This window comes from Otolemur garnettii, unplaced genomic scaffold, assembly GCF_000181295.1.
Source record: "Otolemur garnettii isolate 467f Iridium unplaced genomic scaffold, OtoGar3 scaffold00074, whole genome shotgun sequence".
Lineage (NCBI taxonomy): Eukaryota > Metazoa > Chordata > Mammalia > Primates > Galagidae > Otolemur > Otolemur garnettii.
Genome location: NW_003852469.1, coordinates 9,074,289 through 9,094,610, shown reverse-complemented (window position 1 = coordinate 9,094,610; position 20,322 = coordinate 9,074,289). Strand labels below are relative to the sequence as shown.

Below are 20,322 nucleotides of genomic sequence, written 5' to 3'. Positions count from 1 at the left end.
AGCCACAAAAAGCCACTCTCTGAAGAGCTCATTGAAATGTAGCCCTCTGTGGAAACTGATCTGGGTCATCCCCCAGCATATCATTTTAGGGCAAGAGGAGTTCACTTATTAGAGGTCCTGCCACCCACAGCTGCACTGAGTTGCTACAGTATTAGAACATATATTTTGATTTTCATCCACAGTTCTGGGCTCATCACTCCTGTAGTCCTTTTTTTTTTTTTTTTTTTATCCTTCCATCCCCAGGAGCAGCCTTAGAAAATAGAATCTCTCTCTTTGGTCTGCTTCTGTCTTCCTTTCTACCTGCTCAAGGCAGGACTCTAATCTGATTGTGGGTCTAAAGATCCTCATTCCAGAGAGGGTCCTGCCCATGCCCTGGAAGAAGGAACATGGCCCAGAGCTCCAGGAGACTGACAGAGGCTGTGCTGGGTTTACATCGTGCGCTTCTCATCCAATCACATTTCAGCATTTCACTGGCTCTGTCATGGCCAAACAGTAAGTCTCCACAGAAGGACCAAAGGATAAGGTTTGGGGAGCTTCCAAAAAACATGTGGAGGTAGGCAGGAGAGGGAACAGGAACTTATCCACGTGCCGGGAATATGGCATACTCCATCTCCATGGGGACAGAGGTTCCCAAGCTTGGGACCCTTCCAGACCTTACCCTTCACGTCTCTCCATCTGTCTGTTTACCTGCATCCTTTGTAATAAACCTGTAAATATAATTAGTATTTCCCTAAATTTTGGAAACCTCTCCAGAAAATTAATCAAACCCAATTGGAAACTCCAATTTGAGGCCAGCCAGTCAGAAGTTCTGGAGGCCCAGACTTGTGACTGGTAAGAAGGATGGGTCAGTCGTGGGAACTTAGTCCTCAACCTCTGCAGAGAAACCATCAGGTTTCAATTAGAGAATGCTGGCTCGGGCCCTGTAGCTCAAGTGGCTAAGGTGCCCGCCACATACACCAGAGCTGGTGGGTTCGAATCCAGCCCCAACCTGCCAAACAACAATGACAACCACAACCAAAAATTAGCCGAGTGTGTAGAGGGCGCCTGTAGTCCCAGCTACTTGGGAGGCTGAGGCAAGAGAATTGCTTAAGCCCAGGAGTTGGAGGTTGCTGTGAGCTGTGACTTCACAGCACTCTACCTGGGGCGACAGCTTGTGGCTCTGTCTCAAAAAAAAAAAAAAAAAATTAGAGGATGCCCAGGTGGTGTCTGCTTGGTGTGCAAGGGCAAAACCCCACATTTGGTCACAGACACGGCCTTCTGTGCCGACTGCTGTAGAGTTGAGAGGAAAGCACGGCTTGAGAGTATTTTTCTAATAGCAGTTGCTCACTGCCATGGCGCCCTCAATAGGTGGGCTGCAGGAGAGCGTGCAGAAGTGCACCTCTGGGCACATAGCCTGCCCATTTGAAACCCTGCAGTTGTCCTTTAATGCAGTTAGAAGAAAATCCACAAGGGAGCCTCGTAGCCCCATGTGCCCTGGTGCCTGCCTGCCACAGTCATCTCATCTCCACTCATTCTTCTGCCCAACACAGCACTGCCTCTGCCCCTCAGACTCCCAGGCTCAGGGTCCCCCCACCTCTCTTGGCTAGTGTCAGTGCACCTGCTACTTCAATGTCATTCTCCACACTGTCACCCGGGTTTACTTTCTCTATAACAATTACGGCTCTTGGAAATGACACCACAGATGCATTTGTTTCTGTTTTCTGTCTCCATCCACAACCAGTGGTGAACATCAGCCCAGGACCTGGTGTCATCTGAGGCTGTATCTCCAGCACTCAGCACACGTCCAACACATAGCAGGCACTCAATAAATACATTTTCAATGAATGAGTAGGAAGCAGTCCTAGGGCAGGGATGGTTCCAAGCCAGTAGAAACAGACAGGTTTCAAGGAATTAGACCCACCCAGCATGTGGCCCAGCAAAGGTCTAGGAAGTCCAGTGGTGACAAGTCACAGAATCGAATGGCTCTGGACCAACAGACAAACATGCTTTCATTTTCCTGGGATCTAAGGCAGAGCCCCTGACATCTCAGAAACTTTGCCCCAGGCATCAGGAGCTCCACTGTCCTGTTCCAGCATTGAAAGGCGAGACACCAATGACGTCTGCCACCACAAAAGGGGAGGAAACCCTACAGTAAAGATTATACCCTAAAAGAAAAACATCTCTTCCTCTGTCCTAAATTTCACCGATGTGTTTTCAAGCTTCACTGTCATTTTTGAAAGTATCTTTTGAGGGTTGGCCCCACTCAGCTCTCTGCATCATCCTTCCCCCCAACCTGAGATCCCAGCAGAGCACAGCAGGGCACGAACGCATGACAATGGGACAGTTGTCAGGCTTGGTCTCCCACAGGAAGTTTCCAGAGCCTCAGCTCTGTGGGCAATTCATGTGACAGGGATGATTATTTTTTAGTAGGACCAAAACACAAAGCACAAATCAGCATCTCTCCCCGCAGATGTGGGACGGCAGTGCTCTGCAGCTGCGTGGGGAGCTGGGGAGGCCTTCAGCGCCTGTCTGGTTTAATGGCACCAATTTGGACCCCTGCCCATGAAGCAATATGGACCTTAAAATAAAATAAAACAACAAATACTCTGTCTGATATTTCCTCTAAATCGGAAGAGTCTCCCAAGAGCTGAGACTGTGTCTGGCCAGCCTTGCATTCAGCTGACACGCCTGTGAGCAGAGCTGGGTGATGCGAGTGTGACCCAGGCAGTAACACAAGTCCTCAGGCATGGAAGGCTTGATGCCTGCTGTCACCATCTTGAAATTCTTAGTACTTTTGGAACAAGGACCCACAGTCTCATTTTGCACTGGGCCATGCCAGTTGGATAGCTGGTCCTGCCTGTGAACAGCTGGTATCCTGAGCTGCAAAGGCTTCTGTGCCAGGGTTGGGTGCCCTCTGCCCCTCTACTGAACATTCCTTATCGTCTGGGTCTGGAGGGTTTGGTGACCACACTGCACAAGGTTCCAGGAGGCCATGTGTGCTCTTCTTGTGGCCTCTTAGTATGGAGGTAGAACGACTTGCCTGGGATCTCTCAGCCAGTTATAGCAGCTGAGCACAGACCAACACTAGGATTGCTCTGACAGTTCCATTTCTTGAGAAATAATGTACTCTGGAGCTACAGCTTGCAAAGACTTTGCTTAGGAATTAACTCAAATGCCATCTCCTCCCAGATTTGTACCAAGTTACATTTTTCTGCAAGTCTTCTTTCATCAGTATTGGCATAAAAATTTATTATCATCTGAAAGTATAGTGCTGGACAAGGAATCATTCCGAATCTCTCATTCCCAGGAACCTGTAATCGTAAATGAGATTCATATTCCCTCCTTGAAGCACTTGGGGGGCAAAGGGTGAGTCTCTTGCTATTCTGCATCTGTGGCCCCAGGTCAGTCGCATGGTGTGGGCTTGGAGTTCCTGCTTCTGCCACTTCGCTGCTGGTGGAGTCTGAGCAAGTGACTGGATCCTCAACTTCCTCATCTGTGAAATGGGAAAATAGTTCCTCATCCCCTTAGTGAGTATGAGATGAGATACTGCTGGTACAGTGCTGGCTGATGGAAAGGCTTCATAATTCAATAAAAAAAAAAAAAGAAAGTCTTCATAAATGGCACGTGTTAATGTTAATTTTGGAGTTCAGTGACTGTGTGCTTCCTGCCTAAACAACAATGGACTTCAAGATGGACGGGAAGCACTGTGCACAGTCAGAAAGTCTTAAAAGTTTCAACTGAAGTGCAAGTCAATGGTAAAATACTTTTGAAGGGGCGTTAAAAGGGTGTGGGCAGAATAAGAAAGAAGGTGAGGACCGTAGCCAGCACACTGTGTGATACTGAACAGAGGGTCACAAGTCATCAGTGTGAACTGCTTGTCCTGAAGGGCAGGATGAGCTGGGAGCACTGGACACCATGGGCATCAGACATGGTGAGGAGCTGGCCCTGAGGTGGAATGCCAGCCCAGGCATACTCTGAGCAGGTGTGCTCACCTGGCGGGGGGCTGGCTAGTATCTGTGGCGCTGCACCATGTTCCAAGTGCTGAAGTTTACAGACATTTTCTGCATAATTAGTTGGAGAGTCGGTCTATGCAGGATAATTAATCCCAACAAGAAATCAGGGCTTACAGGGCTGTGCTGGTGCCAGCCAGTATCAGGTCCCAAGGGGTGTGCAAATCTCTTCCTAATGCCATGTCCAGCAACGTCACACTGGTAGCCTGACACAAGCCTCAGGGGGAGTATTTACACCATGGAAATTGGAAAATGCAATAAATCAGGACTTTTTGTTCCCTCCCTTTCAGAGAATGAGTTGTTAAATATTTACCAGCTCACTGCTGGCTCTCTGCCATAAAAGATTTTTTAAAAATTGAATTAATCTGTGTTTTAGAAACCTATCTCTGGCAGAGGGTGAAGGAAACACTGGATTACAGAGGAGGAAGGAGTCTATAGATAAAAGTGGTGGGAGGCTCTGGCAGTGACCTAGTCAAGAATTGACAAAGCTTAAACCAGGAAAGTGAGATGTCTGAAGTTAATACTTATTTATATAAGTCATTTCTTTCTCAGTGAGCTGTTTCCACATTAAAGCATCAGCAAGTTTGCTTTAAAACTCAAAAAATTAATTTTAGAATAAAATCCCATGAGTTTGGGTGGTGCCTGTGGCTCAAAGGGGTAGGGCGCTGGCCCCATATACCAGAGGTGGTGGGTTCAAACCCAGCCCCAGTCAAAAAAAAAATCCCATGAGTTCACTCAGTACTTATTACAAGTGGGCTGTATGGAAAGGGAAAAAAAAGTCTGAATATACACACAAAATCATTAATTTGGTTCCTTGCTTTACACACAAAATTACTAATTCAGTTTATTGCTTTTCTCTTCAGGCAAAGTATTATCGGATTATAGTGGCAATAGCGATGAGAAAAAATAACTGGCACATTGACCAACAAGGTCACGTTTCAAGGGCTCCTGGGAAAGGTTGTCTTTTGTTTGCATAAGTGACTTTTATGAGGCTGCATTCTGGGGCTGTGTTCTGCCTTCACCTGTGACAGTGACATATTCCAGGGAAGGCTATCAAGGATTTATTAGTATATACAGCATCTCTTTCAACACTGAGCCAAAATGCACCCTTGGTAGGAAGTCCTTCCTAGGCCATCATCATTTCACACCTTCCCGCCACCGACACAATCTGTCACCATTACATTAATTTCTGTGGTTTGGTGTTCTCCTTTAGCATCTTTGTTGGGCCATTTCCTTTATATGTAGGCTGTCATCTAGAACCTAGGCAAATCTCTCTCTGCTGTGCTAGAGTTGAGGAAATCCTGGTTTGGGCTTGAGATCTGCTAGTAGGCTGGCTGTGCAGTCTTGGACAAGTCATTTTACCTCTACAAAAGGAAAGGAACGAGATGCTCTCACAAATGAGTATGCGACCTTGTTAAAGTTCTTCTGACTCTTCCACTAGCACCTAGGCCAGTCCTTGGTAGGCAGTAAGTTTTCAAGAAATGATTTATCCAGTCAAGAACATAATCAGACTTTTCTTTTTGGGATGGGGACCCCCACTCTTTGTCTCGGAGAGAACTAGTATTTCAGACTAAATAGTCATAAATATGAAACTCCAAACTATCAGACTAACATGCTCTAGACAAGGTCAGAAGTGTATTTGGAAGTAAGTCAAAGGTTGCAGGGTAATTTGGAGCCGGTAGCAGTGGACACAGGGAATCTTGAGCTGTTTCTGCTTTGACTGTGAATTCCTAGGCTCTGAGATACTTGCCCCATGGTGCTGATCCTCCAGTTTCTCTTTCCACTTGCTTCCCTTCAGCAATAATAATAAAAGGCTAAAAAACGTTTAGATTGTGAAATGAAAAGAATTCCTGGCAAGCAAATAAGATCTTTATGAGTTTGAAGTAGAAACGTTAATCAAGTTCAATGTCAAATGTGAAGCAGTACTTTATTCAAAGCCAAAGGAACTTCTATTATGATTGGTTGAAAGAAAATAAATCCTACATCATATTTTCCTATCAAACTCAATTTGAAGCTTAGAACTCTTATTGAAAGAAAATAAAAAGTTTCTTTAAAAAAATTATTTTTAAAAGGGCTAGAGTCTCACTATGCTGCTCAGGTCAGACTTAAACTCCTGGGCTCAATCGACCCTTCCCCATCTGTCTCCTGAATAGCTGGGATTACAGGCGCAGGCCACCAGGCCTGGCTGGAATCAGACGTTTCTGTCTCAGTGGGGAGTGATACTGCTTGGAAGTACAGCCACAGCCCTTATTGACGCTATTTTGGTCAATGAGGAAATGTGATAGTGGTCATCCAAGGAAGCTAAGTTTATCTTATTAAAGAAAGACAATTTTTTTTAATAAACTCAGATTATGGTGCATGCAAAGTCTACAGTAGTGCACAGGAACACCCTAGGTATTCATGTTTACCTACCACTCACCCAGGGCAACTTCCAGTCCTGCAGGCTCCTTTCTTGGGTAAGTGCCCCTGTACAACTGTTTATGTTTTATACCATATTTTTTCCCGTGCCTTTCTATGTTTAAATACCCAAATACTTAGCACTGTGTTACAACTGCCTATAGCAGTGGTTCTCAACCTTCTTAATGCTGTGATGTATTTTCATTGTTACAAAGGGGTCGGGACCCACAGGTTGAAAACCACTGGCCTATGGCCGTGGTATGGTAACATCCTGTTCAGGTTTGTGGCTGGAGCTACACAGCCTAGGTGTGCAGTAGGCCACCCCATCTAGGGTTGTGTACGTGTCACTGTGATGTTTACACAATGACGAGGTGTCGAAGGACACGTCTCTCAGAATGTATCCCTGTTTTTAAGCAACCCATGTCTGTATGGGGAAAAAATGGTTCTGGAGTGAAAAACTTATTGTTTTTATGTATGCAGATATTCACACAGCACATTCACACATAGACAGTGTATCTGTGGTATTAAAATTTCACAGAGGGAGAAGGAAGCTACACTCTGAGTGTGTGTCTGGCTTGAGCCCACAGTGAAATCACGCTGTCACAGGGTGAGGAACAAATGCTGTCCAACCTGACGACGCTCAGACTCTCTGGAAAATCCATCAGCTGCCAGAGGCTTGCTGGCAGAGAGTGAGCAGACAGCCCAGGTTTGGCTGCTCCTGGAAGCTGAAACACAGTAAGTCCTCCAAAGGAATTTCACAGGACAAGTGTTTTCGGTGGAAATCAGTTTAGTCTCCCACCGCACGGAGGCATGAGAAACCTGGCTCTGTGACACCTACGGGACCACACAGCAGACAGCCTTCCTCTGCCCTAAGAGGTACTCAAGTGGGGAGAAGCACAGCTTTGATTTGGCAGGAGGCAGAGCTGCCCAAAGCCGGGACAGACACCCGGCCCTCAGATGAGAACATGCACTTGAGCCACACGCAGCTTTTGATACACCCAGCTGATATCCCTGCAAGGAGACTACCGCCCAGCTCAGGGTGGGAGAAGAATCATCTGTCTGTCTTGCTGGCAACAATAATGGTGGTGCAGGGATTTTTTTTTTTTTTTTTTTTTTTGAGACAGAGTCTCACTTTGTCACCCTGAGTAGCCATGGTGTTACAGCTCAGAGCAACCTCAAACTCTTGGGCTTCAGCGATTTTCTTGCCTCAGCCTCCCGAGGAGCTGGGACTACAGGCACCTGCCACAACGCCCACTATTTTTTGAGATGGGGTCTCATTCTGGCTGGTCTCAAACTTGTGAGCCTCAGTCTTGCAGAGTGCTGGGATTAGAGGAGCCACTGCACCCGGCCCACATGGCACAGGGACCTTGCTTTGGCTTCCTCCTGCTGCCGCACTGCTTCCCCCCAGAATGGGCTCACTGCCTGCAATGATGGAGACATCTCAGCTTACAGCTTGGAGGCCATGTAGTTCCACTACCCATTACCCATGCGGCCAAGTTCTTGGCAGAGAAGTCCCTCCAATATTTCTCTGAAAGCCACCTTGTTGTGACATCTCCGATGCCACCATCCACTGGAGGCATTGTGATGTGCGGGATGATTAAAGGTCTTGGAGACCTGAGGTCTGGAAGTTGCTTCCGGCCCTCGCTGGGGAGAGCCACCCCTTTCTGATTTCTGTTCTCCATCAGACATGAGCCTCCCCTTTCTTACCTTGTGGGATTTTGTAATAAAGGAAAAATGTGCAGCATCCATAATGCAATAACACTAGTTCTCAAAACCATAGGAGAAAACTATGAAGGTGTGAAATTACCTTTCTGTAGAGTACTGTTCCCATTTATTTTCCACTTTTAAATATTGCAAGCACTTTTAATCAACAAGGCAAAGGCCAGCATGTCTGCCGAACTTCAAAACTACTAAGGGAATCATTCCCCAGATTGCTGCTCACCTGTGCTCATGGTCAGGTGTCCCTGATTATGAAAGACACGAAACAAAGCCACACGGAAGCTTCTGTGGGGTAATTACTCACCAGCTGCTGTTCCAAGGGGGGGACTGCCTCGTGATGGCCATATATTATGCCGGGATTGTACTGACTGAAAAGGACCGGATAAAAGACCTTCTTCCCTGCAAACCAGAAGACAAGCATTTGCTTAAAGCGAGATGATGATTAGGTTTGTTCATTGACCCTGAGCCTTGTGAACCAGCCCAGAAGTTTGCATCTATTTTTCTTTCCCCGCCAACTCAAACCTCAAATAGGTCTTTAGAAGGATGAGGCAGAGCACAGAGAGATTTTCAAATTTTTCTGACCTCCCAGCACAGGAATAATATTTAAAATACTGACAGTCAGTGGTTCTGCTGAGTACCAACCAATGTGAGTGGGAGTGGGAGACAGCCCTGATGCCTGCTGCCCCCTCAAACATGAAGCCTTTCATTTCCTGGCTGGTGGGGTGGTCTCCAGGGTTGCCAAAGAGGCCAGGGTGACTTTGGGGAAAGCCCAGGGCAGTTGCTCTTTACCAATTAACATTAAAGAATTTCTGTATTTTAACAGCTGACATGGTTACGCTAGTAACCATGATATTGGCTGAATATCAGCCTTGCTTTTGAGTCAAGTCTTTGAAAATTAATTCTGTCTTGGAGGTTCTTCCTATTCAGAGCCCTTCTGCCCTTGGTAGCTGCCTGCAGGTACCTTTCTTTTATAGATTCAGGCAGCTTTTCCAGTGGGCATTCACTAAAGTGGAACTCCCAGTTGGAGATGGAAAAGGGATTATGAACAAGAACTTGGAACAAAGAGACCCAGAATTATGGTGGCCAACAGGCCCTCAAGATGGCCCCAAAGGAGAAATCAAAGCAGACAGTCTTCCTTTTCTTTGCCATTGGAGTATAACAGACTGACTGAGAAGCAGGACATCCCAGTGGACCCTGAAGAAGATGACACATGAATGAGAGAGAGAGATGGATGCCACCTGAGGGTGGGACAAGGGACCCGCACCTGGCTGCGTGTTCAGCCTACACGTGTTAAGAAACTCAGAGGTAAAGTAGATATCGACGTCACAGAAAAAGAGGAGGACGTTGCTTCCCTTCCAGAAGCGGGCTCCGACATCCAGTCCTTTTCCCCGAGAAAATTCTCCGTTCAGTGGGATGAAGGTGAAGTTCCTAAAGTTGGCAGCTCTGAAAGGCAAGAGCAGGTCCAGTCACTCATGGGCCCATGATTCCCAGGCTGACAGCATCCCCTGGAAAATACATGACCTGGGCCCATCCAAATCTCATCACTTTTCTTTTGTAACCCTGAGGGTATTGGGGCTACCCAAGCAGTTATGGAAGGACCCAGACCCACTGGAAACTCATTGGGATTAAAGGTGCCAAGAACACCTAAGGAAGTCTTACTTCTGGTAATTTCCTCATACTAAAAACTCTACTGTCATCACTGTTGAATACTCTTGGTGATGGGGACAATGTGAACCAGTAAAGACCAGGAAAGCCATCTAGGAAAATCTCCAGGCGTCCCCAGCCACCCAAATGAACCCACTGAGCCCAAGAAACAAAATCACTGTGGAACGGCTCTCTCTAGCATCTTCTGATCTGCGTTCAAGTCCAGGAGCCAGGCAAGGCGCTCTAGCTGTGTATCTGTATCAAACCCAGATGTAAACCCAGATTGCCTCCCCACGCTGCGGTAAAGCAGCATGGCATGGTGGAAGAAGTGACCAATTTGGAGTTAGAACACTGGAATGTCCCAGACCTGGCTCTCCCACAGACAGGCCTGTGATCTAGCCAAGCCCATGAGTCTCCCTGAGCCTCAGTTGCCTCATCTGCAAAACAGTAATAACAACACCTTGAACCAACCCACACAGTTATTAGCTAGATGAACGGTGCCAAGAACATAAAACCCTCTGTAGGCATCAGCCATGGCTGCTATTGGTCCCTGCAAGGATTCCCAGGCCCAGGGTGGAGAAGCCAAGATGTGTCTTCAGTTTGCTGTGCTTTCCCAGGAATGGCAGAACCTTCTGGAATGGGGCATGTCTTGAGCAAAAGTTCTAGGAATTCAATCAGTGCCTAGTGGGACAGGAATTGTCTCAATCAGCTTCACCCCTGTTCTGGCTCCCGCTTGGGGAGGGCCCAGCACTTGGCAAATCCTCCTTTTCCAACATCCTCCTCCATTCTGCATCCTCTCTTCCCCACACCACCTGGCCCATCCTCATCCCCAACTTCTCATCTTGATACATTCAAAGTTTTGTACACAACTCATTTCCATTTTTAAAATTTTATATTCCAAGTAACTATCTGGGGTAAAGGTCAACACAAATTCAGAGTCATTGACTTTTAAAATGCCAAGTTGTACTTTTATCTGGTAATTTAATCAGTGAAACTGGTTTTGCTGTGCCCTCCTTGACTTCCCTTCCTCTCTCAGACCTGGGAGTGAGCTTGGTTTCTTATCTGGGGAATCTGCGGGCCCATTCACAGGCCCATCCTTGTCTAAGTCTGATGCCAGACGTGCCTTTTAGGTTTGGCTGGAGGTAGGAGGCCTCATGATGAGAACAGCCCAGGCCTGAGTCAGGAAACCCGGATCCGGGGCCTAGAACCACGCCTGGTTCCCACCACATACTCAACAGACATTTCTGAATGGAAGTGTGAATATATGAATGATTCTAACCCTAGCTCCGCCCTCTCATTTATTTGTCACTCCATATCTTTTGTTAGTTTCCTTACTGCAAACCCCAGCAGTTACAGAGTTCAAAGACACATTTACACACTAACATTCTACTTTTCCATGATTCTACATTTACTATAGACCTGTTCTACGTTTGGAGGGTTCTTCTCCTCTCTCAGAATTTTATCTTGAACTTTTCTTTAGGTGGGTGGCCCCAGTTTGTATTTTCTGTGAGTGGCACTGAACTTGTGCTATGAAGCCCATTCAGTATGATGTCAGCTCCAGTCAAGGGCAGTGCTACTACCTGCCTCAAAAGACATTTAGGTGGTGTGAGATCTTTGCAGGCAGCTTCATATCTCCTAGAGGATTATACAGCACCAGCTCCTATAGGTCAGCTAAATCCATTTCTCCCGACCCTGTCTGGTCAGTTTCCAGGAACGTTTTGCCCATAGGAGATGCCTGGGTCTTACCTATTCTTCTAGGGAACTCTCCAGCCCAACCCATCTGTTATCCTGGGCCCATCTCCCTTTAACTTGCTGTGCATTCAACATACAGCCAGTAGCAGGTCTTTCTATATTTTTGTTTCAAGGTTTATACCCGTTGAGACCCCTGCTTCCTCCCACCCCCCCCCCCATTCTGTAGGGAAGTTCACTAACTTGCAGGGCAAGGAGGACTGACCTTCCCAAACACAGTGAATGAGCAAGTCCTTCCTCAGTCAGGTTGTATCTGATTCATAATTCAGGTACCTCTCCAAGAGTGTTTCCAGATCTTAGAGATTTAAGCTATAAAAACAATTTGTATTTGAACGATGAGAAGCAACTTCTGCCAAAGAAGGAGAATGTAGTTCCTTCATATGCTGCATTGAGGGAACAGTAACACCAGATTTTTCTATCTGGACAACTTATAATCCATTTGTGTAGATATGTGCAATATTTACAAGGAGCAAGTCATATTGATTAAATAAGGATACAAGGCAGTGTGAGAAATTAAGGTAACAGCATTAAAGATATGATAAGGTTACAGGTGATTAATTTTTAAGTTAATGGTAGAGAGACAGTGGGTGCTACAAATTTAGAGGGCAAAGTGGTAATTCAGTATTTCTGCTTACACAATACATAAGTTAATCTAGCTTGTTCTGTCGCTGTCCTGGGAAGCACTATCAGCCAGTCCCAGACACTGACAAGGCCCAAAGTGCCAACTCTGTGATCTACCTGCAGTTCCCAGTGTGCTGCCAGGTCACTGTGCTCAGCTCCAAGTCTGTCTGCAGGTGAATAATGGTACAATTTTTCCTCTTGTATCCTCAACCCAAAACTTCTTTTAATGAACCAGTTATCTGGAAGAACCCCTCTACCTCCTCTCTTGGCACCAGAAAGGGCCTCTGATAAATAACAAGGGCTTTCTGCCAAGAAAGAGGACTGAGCTGGAAACACCATGAAAAGAACTGGAACAATTTCCTTCCTTCTCTAAAACAAGATTAATACATTGTCAAATCTTCTGGGCCTAGAAGCATGATGGCCTCCTCATCTCAAACTTATCAGAACCAGCCAGGTGGCACACATGATAGGAGGCAATGAGATGAAGAGGAACTGGTTTCTGCAGAACAGTCAGTCCCCTATCGATATGGCCCATGTAGCTTCACTCTGAAATGCTGCTCCTTGGGCATGAGACTTGATCACCTTCTACTCAACATGTATTAAAAGGCAGCAAAGCCACACACAAGCGATGACACAGATCAACTCAAAACAGATTGGTATCCTTATGGCTTGTTAAAATCAACATTGTTAAAATGGCTATACCAGCCAAAGTGATTACAGATTCAATGCAATGCCCATTAAAATACCAGTGCCATTTTCTTTTGCAGATCTAGAAAAAATAGTTCTACTCTTTATATGGAACTAGAAAAGACTCCAAATACCCAATGCAACCTTATGATGTAATAAGAACAAAGTGGAGGCATCACTTGACCAGACTTTAAGTTATAATACAAGGCTACAGTAACACGAATGGCTTGGTATTGGCACAAAAATAGAGACAAAGACCTATGGATTAGAAAAGAGAACTGAGAGATAAAACTGTCCTCATATACCTATCTGATCTTTGACAAAGCAGACAAAAGCATACACTTCTATAAATGGTGCTGGGGGCAGCACCTGCGGCTCAATGGGCAGGGCACTGGCCCCATATACCGAGGGTGGCAGGTTCAAACCTGGCCCTGGCGAAACTGCAACAAAAAATAGCCAGGCATTGTGGCGGGCACCTGTGGTCCCAGCTACTTGGGAGGCTGAGGCAAGAAAATTGCTTAAGCCCAGGAGATGGAGGTTGCTGTGAGCTATGTGATGCCATGGCACTCTACCGTGGGTGATAAAGTGAAACTCTGTCTCTACAAAAATAAATAAATAAATACATAGTGCTAGGAGAACTGGATAGCTGCATGTAAAAGACTGAGACAGGACTGGTACTCTCAATAAGCACAAAAATTAATTCATGATGGATATAAGACTCAAACCTAAGGCATGAAACAATGAGAATTCTTGAGAAGAATGTTGGAAAAACTCTTATGGATATCAGCCTAGGGAAAGAATTTATGAAGAAAACTCCAAAAACAATCACAGCAACAGCAACAAAAAAATAGGATCTGAACAAATTAAAAAATTTATGCACAGCCAAGGACATAATCAACAGAGTAAATAGATGACCTACAGAACAGGAGAAAATACTTGCATGCTATGTATCTGAGAAAGGGCTGATAACTGGAATTTACAAAGAACTCAAGCAAATCAGCCAGAAAAAAATAAACAATCTCATTAAAAAGTGAGTGAAAGACAAGAATAGAAACTTTTCAAATGACGATGGTCTAATGGTAAAAAAAAATATATGAAAAAAAATGCTCAATATCTCTAATCATCAGGGAAATGCAAATCAAAACCACAATGAGATATCTAACTGCAGTGAAGGATGGCTCTTATCTAAAGTTCCAAAACAACAAATGCTGACATGGATGTGGAGAGAAAGGAACACTTATATACTGTTGATGGGACTGCAAGCTAGTATAGCCCCTATGGAAAGTAGCAAGGAGATGCCTCAAAGAACTAAAAGTAGATCTACCATTTGATCCAGCAATTCCACTACTAGGTATTTATGAAAAGGGGGAAAAAAGACATTTTATCAAAAAGACGCTTGCACGTGGATGTTTCTAGCAGTAAAATTCACATTAGTAAAGATGAGGAAACAGCCCAGTGTCCATCAAGATATGATTAACAAAATATGGTATATAAAAACCATGGAGTACTACTCATCCATAAAAAATAATTATCTATTATATTTTGTAACGACCTGGATGGAACTGGAGACCATTCTTCTAAGGAGACCATCCTTTAAGGCCAATGTCATACTTTTAAGTGAAGTATTGCAAGAAGGGAAAAACAAATACAAGTCACCATGGCAGGGGCTTGCCTAGGGCCTCCTCTCTCTGCTCAATGTTCTATCCCCAGAGTGTGCATTCTTCAACTATTCCCGTGAAAATCCCACTCATCCTTTAAGGCCCATGTCATGTGTCACCACCTTGCTCATGCCTTGCTACAGAATGAAGAGTGCCCTCTGTCAGCTCGCAGGCATTGCATCCAGTCCTGCCTCTGACCTTCCTGCATCCCAGTGTCTTCTGTGCCTTTGCTTGTACAGACAGGTGTCAGCTGCTCTAGCAGGCTGTTAAAACTCTTCAAGGACAGCCAGGGCCCTGCTTTCTGTTTTCTACCATCAAAGATTATCCAGAACTGTGTGGTAAAGAACACAGGGCATGATCAATAAACCCTGGATGAACCAGGAGACAAACGTTGGAAAACACTGAGGCACACTTCACATCTGTCCTGATGGGAGGCACTAGCCGGACATGCCTCCACCTTCCCAAGAAAGCACAGCCCACTCAGGTGGGCCCCAGGGGAGCCCTTGCCCTCTGTACACACCCATCTCCCACATCAGAAAGGGGGTGTGACCCCCTAGGTTCTGTAGGACTGGAACCATCCCAAGCTTTTAAGATAGTGACAAATATGTAAATAAATAAGAGGTGAGGAAAATAAGATGCAACTTGGTCCAAAATATTTAGTTTACCTATTCAAATAAATAAAATATTTATCACCTCTATGGTCTATCTTACAAGGACATAAGTGAATCTTTCTAAAACTAGACTATAAATGTCTTAACACAATAACTAAGTAAATGACATAAAGTCTATGTTAACCAGTTTGATGAAAATATTTCAAATTGTATATGAAAACACTACACTGTACCCCATGTTTGTATTAATGTACACAGCTATCATTTAATAAAAAAAGAAATAAAATATTTAATGTCATGCCTAAAGTAATGGCATAGTAAGAAATAGACATTTATCATGGTAGAATAGGAACACTACAGTTTATATCATGCAATTGCCTGTGACAAAGCTGAGTGGGCAGTTTGAGAAGACTAAATGATTTACTCATTATTTTTTCTTCTCCACTAGAATTGTATTGTCAACTGATAAAGATCTTGAATTTCTCACTCGATTCCTTTATTTTATATAACAAACATGGTGCATGAGGACTCCAAGTTATACAAAGTCATTTTTATAGAGGTTATGATGACCTGAGAGAGCTGCTATTTCTACTGGAGATTTAATTTCCCTAATTGATTTACATTTCTCAGAATTGCTGGATTATAAGTGATAAAAGATAGTGCTGTCTAATATGATTTATTCTAATACAGACTTTCCCCCACAATTGCAAGGAGATTCTCTTAATGGAACACTTTCAACAATAGCCCTTTTTAAAAAAAAAAAAAAACTTCAAAAATTTACATATAAACTAGTACTATATCTAATGTGTAATTTAAAATTTTAAATCTTACAGCCCAAAGTGTTGAAATCCCTTCTGAGTTCTCCTTCCTGAAAACAATTGAATATAGTGAAACATTTAAAACTAAACATGTTATCATCCAATTGTTTGTAGTAGGCACTTTAAACAGTTCATTTAGATTTCTGAATTTTGAACTTATATAAGCCTATTTTAGCCAATTTATTTAGGAAATTCATTTTTGCCTTTCCACTGGTTTTCCAATTTCATGTGGAAATGAAGCACAGTCCACTAAGAAGAGTAAATGGATGTGTCTGAACCTCAGAATGGTTGCATGCAGGCCTCAGCTAATGAGAATTCACCATCTCTCAGGCTAAATGTTTAGACTGCCTTTCTTATTCACTGTGTATGTAAAATTTCTGTTTTGCTTTGTTTTAAATGGGGAAATCAAAGTCAAAACAAATTTTCTGATGCACAGAAAAAAGATTCAAAGATTTAGCATGAGGCCTCTACTGTAGAGTTTTCATAGAAAAGTTGAGGGTGGCAATCTGAACGCCATACTGAACCCTCATGAGCTTTTGCAAAGGGTAGAGTGAGTGATTGTGAAAAAGGCAAGTCAGGAAGTGAAGCATCCTTCCTAATCTGTGAATTCCCCACCCACCACCATCAAGTGAAGAAAGGAATCTCACAGTCTTGTCCTAGGTATAGGTCATCACAGATAAAGAACTGGGTGGTGGTCTCAAGGGCTACTACCTCCAAGAGGACACTGTCCTTCAACCCTCTCCTCTGGATCCCAACAAGTGGCCTCGATGCTCAGACTTAGCCCATGCACCTGCAGCTTCTCCTTCTTTGGAAAACCCGGATGTGTAATTCCCAGCTCCTGTCTGCATTTCCACCCTGGGGCAAGCTCATCCTTGCCCACACACTAGCTGTATGCACACCAGCAGCTTTCCTCAAAAGGTCTGGGGTAACCCACCCCAGCATAGCACCTACTGGACACTGTGCTTTTGCCTTTATGTCTTACATAAGCTACTATGTAGCACATGTTCAACTCAGTTTCACAGATGAAAGTATCCCTAGCTCTGTAGGGACACATAAAGAACATAGACATTATTTGATTAGGGGAAGAAAAGCCTTAACATAAGACACAATGTATATGTATGTATACTTTTTATTAAGATTCACATAACATAAAATTAACTATTTGAATGCGTAATTCAGTGTCACTTAGTACGTTCACAGCATTGTATAACTATCATGTCTTTCTAGTTTCAAAATATTTTTATCATCCCCAAAGGAAACCTCATATCAAATTCCCTCATATATCCAGCCTCTGGCAAACTACTAATCCGTTTGCTGTCTTCATGGATATACTTATTAATAATATTTCATATAAATTAAATTATAGATAATTAACTTTCTGTATTTGGTTTCTTTCATTTATCATAATGTTTTCGAAGTTCATCCACATTGTAGCATGTACCAGGATTTCATCCCTTTTTATGGCTGAATAATATTCCATTTAATAGATATATATATACCATATTTTATTTATCATTGAAAAGTATTCATGTCTTTGTCCACTTTTTAAGGAGACTGTTTGATTTTTTTCCCACTGATTTGCTTGAGTTCTTTGTAGATCCTGGTTATTAGTCCTTTATCAGTTATATAGCATGTGAATATTTTTTCCCCATCCTATAGGTTATCTATTTGCTCTGTTGATTATTTCCTTGGCTGTGTAAGAGCTTTCTTAATTTAACTGAGTTCCTTTTATTTAAATTGATGGCAGACAAAATTTGGCTGGTGGGCTTTATTTGTAGACTCCTGCTTTAGAATACTTAAATAATTACAATTAGCATTCAGATCTGGGATCCATTAATGCAAATCTAATAACAATGAATGAAAATAAATGCAAAACCCATACTCTTGGACTCTTATTCCTTGACTATCATCCAATTTTCATTTACCAGAAACTTGAAACAGAGGGTGCTGTTTATGTCTAAACCTTATCCATACTTATTTCTGCCACTATCAATGACGAACCTTACAGCTTCACTTATATAGAAACTGCCCACCTGGTTACTCAGCTGGAGTGCTGCAAACCTCCACAGCAAGTGTTACAGTACCATTCTGGTTTACTCAGGGGTGAAAAATGCCATAGGAGTCATTTATTATTATGATAGGAGGAAAAAAATCCATCTATGCTGCTTTTATATATATATTTATTCCCCATACAAATGATTATTTGATGACCAGGTATAAAACTATAACCTGAGTTCTAAAGTTTCCAGTTAAATCATTTCTGTTCAACTGAATAGGTTTAATCAAGGATCCTGTCTCCCCCATCACTTCTGGTTTTCCCCAAATTCCTCAAAGCAAATAATGAACAAAACCCCAAAGAGTGAGACCATTTGCTATGTGGATGAGATGCCAGTATGTACATTGATCAACTTTGCAAGCCGTGGCTGAGGTGGAGCTCATTGCACAACTGTGCTCTACCTGAGTCCAGTTCTAGGACAATGTCCCTGAATCCATGGTGCTAAGAGTGATCATATCCAGTCATGGGGCAGCTGCAAGAGGCCTATGCTCCCCATTCTGCTCCCTTTAGGGGAGTTTATCTCCACTGTCAAAGCCATCACCCCTGCACAATGAAGACCAGTGTCACAGACAGGGTGGTATCCCTGGGAAAAAGGGCATAGACTTCCCCCTACGCAAGGCCAGCAATCGATCAATGCCCCTAGTTCACCCATGGTGTAGGAAAATCACCCTTAGCAGAAGCGGCAGCCCTGATGTGGACTGAGCTCAGTCACCATGACTCCCTGCTACAGCCCACGGTGTACTCACTTGGAGGTGTTTTCAAGTATTCCTTTGACTTCATTCATTTCTTCTTTCCCAAAGTAAACAACGGTGAGATGAACCCTCCCATCCTGCTGGATGCACATCTCCCTGGAAAACACAACACACACACGTCTGGTTCCTGTTTTTGTATTAACAGGCAAGTCACAAACAGCTTTTTTGTAAAGTATGGAAGGGCCTTGAAGTAAAGTTAAGAAAGCAGCCAGGAGAGCAGACACGGGATTCACGGCACTTCTAGTTGGTCATCCCAGCTGCCTGCATTTAGATTTATCTCACTGGGAAAACAAGAACATTTAAACATGTAGATCCCATAAATCAAAACTCAGATGCAAGGCAGCCCTGGTCTCATCTGCTACAGGCCTCCCCACGTGGGGCCTGGGTTCTTAACCCCCAAAAGAAGTCTGTGAAATACAAATGACATGAATCCCACCTTACAGATGAGAAAGCTAAAGTCCGAGCGGGTAAGCATCCTTATCTCTGACTCCATTCCCTTGGGTGGACTCGGTACAAATCTTCTTAAAGACCGAATGAGCAAAGGTAAAAGTTCTTTTGTGTAGGATTCTAGAAACCCTTGGAAGCATCCAGTGTAATGACTGTCCGAGTGAGCAACAAGGCAGATGCACGGTCACTGAATTTCATCTTTCCCAAGCAGATGTGACTGCCTTCACTATGATCCCACAGAGTCTCTGTGACTCTGATTGTCCTAGGCACCTGGAACCTCATGCATGCCTCAGGGTCCTGACAGAGCAACCCGTCCATCCAGGCCTAGGCCTCCTTTCTTTTTTTTGAGACAGAGTGTCACTATGTCACCACCCTCAGTAGAGTGCTGTGGCATCACAGCTCACAGCAACCTCAAATTCTTGGGCTTAAGTGATTCTCTTGTCTCAGCCTCCCAAGTAGCTGGGACTATAGGCACCTGCCACAACAGCTGGCTATTTATTTTGTTCCAGTTGTCATTGTTGTTTAGCTGGCCCAGGCTAAGTTCAAACCTGCCAGTCTTCGGTGCATGTGGCCGGCACCATAACCACCATGCTAAAGGCTCTGAGCCCAGACCTCATTTCTCATTGGCCCATGTCTTATCCTCTCAACCATATCCCCAAATCAATCTAGTAAGGTCTTCTGGTGAGGGTTTCCTTTATATACATATGTGTGTTTGTATAAATGTGTGCATGTGTATATATGTGTGTGTATATATGTATGTAAATATATACACGTGTGTAAATATGTGTATGTGTAGGTATGTACACAGATGTATAGTCATCTGTCAGTCTGTGGGGGATTGGTCCAGGACCCCTTGCAGATATCAAAATCCATAGATACTCAAGTCCTTTATACAAAAAGAAGTGAAATTTGCATATCAACCATGCACATCCTCTTATATACTTAACCATCTCTAGATTACTTTTAATGCCTAATATAATATCACTGCTATGTAAATAGTACTGTATTGTTTAGGGAAAAAAATCACTAGATAAAAAAAATCTGTACATGCATTTAGGTTGTTTCAACAGTTTGGCAATTGTAAAATTGAGCTGTGTAAATAGTCTATTGTGAGTGTCCACAATTGATGACTTAGTACATGGTAGGGGGTGGGGGAAGGGGAGAGCAGAGAGGA

At 43.8% G+C, this 20,322-nt stretch overlaps 1 protein-coding gene across 1 annotated transcript in view; it reads right to left on the bottom strand.

The window, feature by feature from the left end:
* CSGALNACT1 (chondroitin sulfate N-acetylgalactosaminyltransferase 1) overlaps positions 1–20,322 on the bottom strand; it is a 160,026-nt gene that overhangs the window by 5,705 nt on the left and 133,999 nt on the right. Inside the window, exons 4-6 of the mRNA XM_003794000.3 lie at positions 18,696–18,797; positions 9,370–9,548; positions 8,410–8,504 (exon numbers count right to left, since the gene is read on the bottom strand). Of these exons, the coding sequence (XP_003794048.1) occupies positions 8,410–8,504; positions 9,370–9,548; positions 18,696–18,797 (376 nt within the window). The remainder of the gene's footprint in view (positions 1–8,409; positions 8,505–9,369; positions 9,549–18,695; positions 18,798–20,322) is intronic.